This window comes from Crocodylus porosus, unplaced genomic scaffold (assembly GCF_001723895.1).
Source record: "Crocodylus porosus isolate Cpor-Errol unplaced genomic scaffold, CroPor_comp1, whole genome shotgun sequence".
NCBI classification, from domain to species: domain Eukaryota; kingdom Metazoa; phylum Chordata; order Crocodylia; family Crocodylidae; genus Crocodylus; species Crocodylus porosus.
Genome location: NW_017728910.1, coordinates 27,621,258 through 27,628,855, shown reverse-complemented (window position 1 = coordinate 27,628,855; position 7,598 = coordinate 27,621,258). Strand labels below are relative to the sequence as shown.

Here is a 7,598-nt window from a genome sequence, read left to right as displayed (position 1 = left end):
GAACCAGCACCATACCTACAGGCTGGGGAACTCCCTTCTCATCAGTGCAGAGGCAGAAAAGGATCTTGGAGTCATCATTGATGCCAAAATGAACACGGGCTGACAGTGTGGGTATGCAGTCAGGAAGGCCAACCGCACTTTTTCGTGCATCCACAGATGCATCTCGAGCAAGGAGGTGATCCTCCCCCTCTATGCGACACTGGTCAGGCCACAGTTGGAGTACTGCATCCAGTTCTGGGGGCCACACTTCAGGAGGGATGCGGACAACATGGAGAGGGTCCAGAGGAGGCCACTCGCATGATCAGGGCAGCAGGGCAGGCCCTGAGAGGAGAGGCTATGGGACCTGAACCTGTTCAACCTCCATAAGAGAAGGCTGAGGGGGGATCTAGTGGCCTGTTACAAACTAGTCAGGGGGGACCAGCAGGCATTGGGGGAGTTCCTGTTTCCCTGAGCCCTATCAGGAGTGACTAAAATAACGGTCACAAGCTGGCAGAGGGTAGATTCAGACTAGACATCAGGAGGCGCGACTTCACTGTTAGGGCAGCTAGGATCTGGAACCAACTTCCAAGAGCAAGAGAAGTGGTGCTGGCTCCTACCCTGGGGGTCTTTTAAGAGGAGGCTGGATGAACACCTTGCTGGGGTCATTGATCGGACTTGATGATCTGCTCAGGTCCTTTCCGACCCTACCAACTATGAAACTATGAAACACACACAAAATTATTTTACTTGACTTTGTTTTTCTTAAACTGGCCAAACCACTTTACCTAAAGTTTCTTCCAAAAATAATTTAGCCTTAGAAAAACATCTAACATGGACAATTTTTGCCCAATTTCAACTGTTGAGAATGAAGTATAAGCAACTGAAAACAGTGTTATCAGGGAAAATGTGTCTTACTTATTGCTACTTCTACTTGTGCTGTTTATAACAAAGTGTATTTGTATGCTGGGTGAAACAAAGATCTTTTTGCACTACGAGTATTATATTTATCACATGTGCACTCAACTACATATTTAATATAAAAATGTAAATATTTTTTAAAACTAAATTTTAAAACAAATATTGCCAGCCAGGAGAAGAGTGGAAAGCTCTGTATGGAGTGCTTTCTAACATACTTGTCCTGCACGGCTAAATCAGCAAATCTACACATTAAATGCATCATTTAATCCACAACTAAAATTCTAGGAAAAAAAATACTTTTTGTTCAATGACTATTGGGATTCTGAATACCATTTAATATTCTCATTCTCAGAAAGCCAACTGATTTCCATTTCATTTCAAATACTTTACTTGCCCCTTATTATTCTCTTTTCTCTTGTATTATTCAACTACTCCTGGATTTTTATAACAATGCACCTCACTGTCTTACCTAAGCAACTTATATTACTAAAGGAGATCCATCATCTCCTTCGTTAGTTACTTATCCAGTTCTCTGAATAATTGAAGCTGACTGGCTAAACTTATGATTTGCAGAGATTATTCTGGACAAAAAACCTCCCCAGTGTTCTCCTTTTATATATATTCTTAATAAAAGCATTAAATTACAGGATCACCTATGCAACTTTCCTTAAGAGGCTGTTATAATTATAAAAGGACTTTTGAGCCAGAAACTTAGTTTTTATGGCTGCAAGAATATTGGAACACTGGAATGATCTAGACATTGAAAGCCCTTTTTCCTAAAAATCAACAAAGCTTGGGAAACCAATGTTCCCAGGTATTCCTATTTTGATAATTAAAGAGGCTGTGCACCTTTTCTACCTCCCGCCCCCTGCACAAATACAGGAATGCTGATCCTCAGTCGTCCCTGTCCAATGCTTTTCCAGCCTGCTCTTGCAGACCTCCAAAGGAGAGTCCATACCTTTTCCAGGGAAACTATTCCACTGCCTTACCACTGTAACTATGTCCCCTGTTAATTATCTTTTTGCCAAGCTAAACACACCTAGCTCTCTCAACTTTTTCTCATGCACTCCAACCTCATATCATTTTTGTGCTTTGGCTCTGGACCCTCTATTGCTCTCTGTAATGTGTGGAGCCCATAAGCAAAGCCAAATCAGTAGGGGTGTGTGAACCGGGCTCTATTAGATTTGGATTTGGTCCGAATCACAGACAATGATTCCATTAGTTGATTTGGAGCACTGTCCCCGATTCGATTCGGCCAAATCAGAATCTGAGGATTCAATGCTGATTAAGAGAATCAGCGACTCAGACACAGACAAAGCTTTAAATGTTTTCTCTACATACCTCGAGGTACCAGCGCGGCTCATGAATGGTGAGATGCTGTGGAGGATGCAGCATCCCACAGGAGTGCGGCCCCCACCCCCCATGTGCTCGGTGGTGAACCCGGAAGTGGAGTGGAAGTAGTTCTGGTCCACTTCTGGATCCGACAGGGAGTGCAATGCTCGCCCCCACGCTCCCCTGGCTTGGCCACAGGGGGGACCCAGGTGCCCCGCCAAGACCAAGGAGGCACCAGTTGCCAAGCCAATGGGGGGGGCCGCCCTGCATGCCCCCCAGCAGACCCAGAAGTGGACCGGAAGTGCTTCTGGTCCACTTCCAAGTCTGCTGTGGAGTGCGCTGGGGACCCCCCTGCACTCCTGTGGGACGCCCTATGTGTCCCAGCATCACAGCATTCATGAACTGCCTGCTACCTAGAGGTATGTAGAAAAAAAATTTAAAGCTGTGTCTATGCCCAAATTGCCAAATCTTTGTGAATCTCTCCAAATTGATTTGGAGGGCTCCAATTATATTTGGAGAGATTAAAGGGTCCCCTGATTTGATTCGGATTTGGAAATTTGGCCACCGAATTGAGCCAAATCTCTGCCGAATCGAACCAAGCACTGAAGCTTTGCACAGCCCTACTAACCAGTGCCACACAGAGTGGCACTATCACCTCCAGCATCTTGCATCTAATTGTCCTGTTGATACAGTCAAACTTGCATTTTCTTTTGGTAATCCCATGCTTGCCAAGTGTCACCAACTTGAAATGAAAACAGTAAACATGTTAAACCCTCAAGTACCCTTCTGCCAACACGGGTTATCCTCTGCCACCTGGCTGTTGGGCGACAAGTCTCTGTGCTGCCAGAGTGGCAGCTGCCTGCACTTACTCTCACCACTGATCCCCACCCTCTCTGCAGCAAGGGTAGCAGAGATACAGCACAGCAGCAGCAAAATGAGGGAAGGGAGGGTGGCACAGTGCAGCTCCATGCCACTAATCCACCACACTAGAGTGAACTTTTGCATCCCAAATTGGAACTCTTTACAGGCTGGAGCTGGCCCACGGGCCACAGATTGCAGACCCCCAGATTAGAAGATCACACCACCAGAAATGGCTTTTCTTGTTCTGCTTTAGAAGCCAATGACTGGGAAGAACATGATGCATCCAGAAAATAGTAGAGCTAAATGCAGTTAACATTCTCTACCAATGGATTTATCATCTCTGCACATAAATAATTCATATGGTAATTTTAGAGGATTTAGAATCCCAAAAGTCATTGAATAAAAAAGATCTTTTTCTATAATTTTCGTTTCATACACACTGTGGATAAATAATGCATTTAATACGTAGCTTTGCTGATACAGCCATACGGGACAAGTATGTTAGAAAGCACTCCATACAGAGCTTTCCACTCTTCTCTTGGCTGACAATATTTGTTTTAAAATGTACTTTTAATAAATATTTACATTTTATATTAAATATCTAGTTGAGTGCACATGTAATAAAGATAAAACTCATAGTACAAAAAGATCTTTGTTTCACCTAGCATACAAATACACTTTAAGTCTTACCTATTGCTACTTCTACTTGTGCTGCTTATAACATTTTCCCTGATAAACACTCTGTTTTCAGTTGCTTATACTTCATTCTGAATAGTTGAAATTGGGCAGAAATTACCATATGAATAAACAGTAAATAGTGACCTGATGGTCACTTTAATTAGTTGTAGGCTAGGGACGCTGCTTTGTAATTATTTTCTTTTAAATCTAGTTTCTTTATATAAGAATGTTTAAAAAAACCCCTCTGAAACACGTTTCACTATTTATTCTGCATGCTTATTTTTGGCTCTGCCTGCACATTGCACAGCCTTATATACCGCTGCAATTAAAACTTGCACAGCAATTGCACTGTCTTTTGAACAAGAGCTCTCACATCAAATCCACCTCTGTTTTCAGGGTACATTAAAGATGTAGTCCAACTTTTCATAAAAGAGGGGTCTATTCCAGTCAAGGCAAGATTTCCACTCTCTCCGGCTGGCATAAATTGTCAATGGGAATATTTTCTAGTGAAAAATATAGCTTAACAAAAATCTAAACCTTTAGTAAAAAGGCATGAATTCTAACAAAGTATCTTAATGAGGGCAGGAACTACTCATGTTGATGGTGTTGTTTCATAGTTGTTAGGGGCCAGAAGCAATCACTGCATCCAGCCCCCCCCCACTCCACCTGGACAGAGATTGGACGACCCCAGCAAGTTGGACGTCAAGATGCTTTTTAAAGATCACCAAGGCAGATGAATGTACCACCTCTGTTGATTCAGTTTGTTTCAGCTTTATATAATCTGATTTATACTATAAAACCTTTACTTGACCTGTAGAAGTGATCATCCTCAACTATGAGGGCTTGTCACCAATATAATCTTAAAACGTCTATTTATAAAAAGTCAAAAATACATTAATGTAGACAACACCATCAAAATCAGACACTTCTGGAATTTCAAATGGAAACTGCAGCTTTTTTTTCTGGATGCGCAAGAAATTTTGGCCTTGCTTCCCAGTTGGCTCTACTGGCATCATATGCAGGAGATGTTAGATGTATATTCTGGCACTGTACTCCAGGGATCTCAGCACACACCTATTCTAGACCTGTCAGATGTTTATTCTGTGAAGCACTTTTTCTTCTCACGGTGCCCGATATCCAACCGTTTGAACATCATTATATATCTAAATACGAATCCTATAAATACCCCGTTAAAATGGAAGCTGGGCTTGATGAACAACCCACCCAGACTAGTCTGCTGGGCCACAATTAACAGAGACATCAAGCAGCAAGCGTGGTTGACTTCATGATGGGAACGAAGTCAAGCCTGTCCCGACTGCTGGGGCACTTCTGGGTCCCTATTCATGAGTAGCAAGGCATTGCAGCAGACTCAATTAATCGCGCGGTAGTGACTGCTCCAGCCAGCCGCCGCTTCTTGTGCATTTGACCTACGGTTTGTTCGACGAGCGTTAGATAAAGCGCCTCTATTGCCATTCTAAAGCGTGGGGGACATTGATACATGTGACTCTCTAGGCACTTTAATTTGCACAGCTCTCGGGTGGCTCATAGACATGCTCGGGGAAGCAGGGGGGCTTCAATTAGAGCTGCTCCAATTAAAACACCTGCAGTGTCACATGCAGGGAAATGGAGGCGAGGGTTGCTTTATTGAATGAGCTCTAGTTAAAGTGCCCCCGTGCGATGCTGGGGCCTGCACGGTGCCATGAAGCTTGCCCTGATGCGCCTTTGCAACCTTTATAAACAGGTGCCGGGCTTCAACCTGCCAACGTCTGTTTCGACTTTAGGACGCTTGATGCAACGCCAGCTTCCTCGGACGTTTCCTTTAAGGAAGCTGACAAAACCCTGCAGCCGAGACTCCCGGGAAGACCCTTCAAAACGTCTGAAGTCACTTCCAAGACATCCTCCCAAATCACTACGATTGCTGTTTACCGTACCGATACATTAGCATTGCTTATGGTATTCATCTGTACTGGGCTGAGTACAAAAGCCTGGGTTACTAATGGTGAAAATAGGGTCTCGGGGCTGGGTTCAGGGACCAACGCCGCACTGTAACGGCGTTTGGACTTCGGCCTTGGCGGCTGTGAGGAACCCGCTGTGCCGCGAGGGATGGGGAGCAGGGCGGAACAGCGAGCGAGGTGAACCGGCGCAGGGGAGCACTCACCATGCCGCCGCAGCTCGGGCCCGCCACATGCCGACACCAGGGGAACGGCGGCGGGGGGAGGGGGGAGGTACCGCGCCCAAGGGCAGGCGCGCCCGCCGCTCCCAGGCTGTCAGCCGCCGCCGCCGCTTCCGGGAACGGCCGGTCCGTCCGCGCCCCCTTCCGGCCGGGGAACGCGCGCGCCGCCAGAAAGGTTCCGGGCTCCTGCGGCGGCGGGGAGCGTGAGCGCGGCGGACCAGCGCCCCTTCCGCCTGCCGCCCGGGCAGAGAGCCAGCGCGCATGCGCTACTAGCCGGGCGGGGCTGGCGTGGGGCGTGGTCTGTGTGCTTCCTACGGGCGTGAATAGTCATCAATGAAAGAAATAAGTTAATACTTAATAAATACTAATACATGAATAATAAATGCATAAATAAATAATCATTATTATTATTGGCAACGATCATCTTAACAACAATGCCGATTAATCATAATAAAGTAAATAATTAGTAATAATACATGAAAGAAATACATTAATAATAAACACATAATAATAATAATAAACATGAATAAAATTATTAACGGCAATGATAATAGTAACAATAATGCTGATTAACAATAATAAATAATAAATAATTATTACTGGCAATGATAATATTAACAATAATGCTGGTTAACAATAAAATCATAATAAAATTATTATTTTTGACTGATATTAACAATAATGCCAATCGATACTGACAACAATATAAAATACAATAAATAATTAATACACAATACTTAAGTAAACAATAATAAGTAAAATTATTTTGACGATATTAACAATATGCCAATTAACAATAATGGTGATTAATAATAATAACATTGTATTAACAATATTAACATTATTATTAACAATACTAATTATATTATTATTATTAGCATTGTTATTACCAATAATGCTTATATCATTATTAATAATATTAATGGTGATGATGACCATCAATTATTATTCACAACATGGATGTTGATATTATTATCATCATTAACAATAATTAACAGTAATGATAACAGTTAATTATTACTTTAACAATATTATGTATTATTATAGCATTAGGCCCCAATCTTATGCATACGCTTCAGGTGTAATTAACCAGCTGATCCCCTCTGCAGTTCTGACCTTGCTAGCTTTTCTCCACGAATGACAGGAGAAAACAGGGATCAAGCCACAAAGCTGTTCCACAAAAGATGCGTGGTCACTTTGTGGCTCATGCTGTCCCTTGCCTGTGTGGCCGGGTGTTTAGTGCCCCAAGGGCCAAGAGTGAGGTAATAGCCCCCAGGCAGGTTAGGCTGCAGCACTTTCCCATGCTGCCTTGGGGTTTTTGCCTCTCACACCACGTTGTAGATGGCACCTGGCTGCCTCCATAAGAGGTGCATAGGCTGCCTTCCTGGCAGGTGAAGAGCAGGCTGTAGTAGGGGGCAGGTTTAAAACTAACAAGATAAAGGACTTTTATACACAGCAACTTGCTATCCTGTGAAATTCATTGCCATGGGAGGTGGTGGAGGAAGACAGCATGGCCAGGTTTGACAGGGACTGGATAAATGCATGGATAACAACTCTATAAATGGCTTGAACAGAAGGCTTGGAGATTTTTTCTCTGGCATCTCTAACCCCATAATGGTGGATCCCAGAAAGGGTATTGAATACATAGGGGGCAGAT

At 43.7% G+C, this 7,598-nt stretch overlaps 1 protein-coding gene across 6 annotated transcripts in view; it reads right to left on the bottom strand.

The window, feature by feature from the left end:
- OPA1 (OPA1, mitochondrial dynamin like GTPase) overlaps positions 1 to 6,012 on the bottom strand; it is a 77,651-nt gene extending 71,639 nt beyond the window's left edge. For 3 of the 6 annotated variants that reach the window (XM_019532927.1, XM_019532932.1, XM_019532931.1), the window contains exon 1: positions 5,927 to 6,011. In XM_019532927.1, coding sequence (XP_019388472.1) covers positions 5,927 to 5,955 — 29 coding nt within the window. In that variant the 5' untranslated portion in view covers positions 5,956 to 6,011. Of the gene's footprint in view, positions 1 to 5,926 lie in introns of all 6 variants that reach the window. The other 3 variants (XM_019532929.1, XM_019532930.1, XM_019532933.1) reach the window with 2 other exon arrangements.
- Positions 6,013 to 7,598: the final 1,586 nt, after the last annotated feature.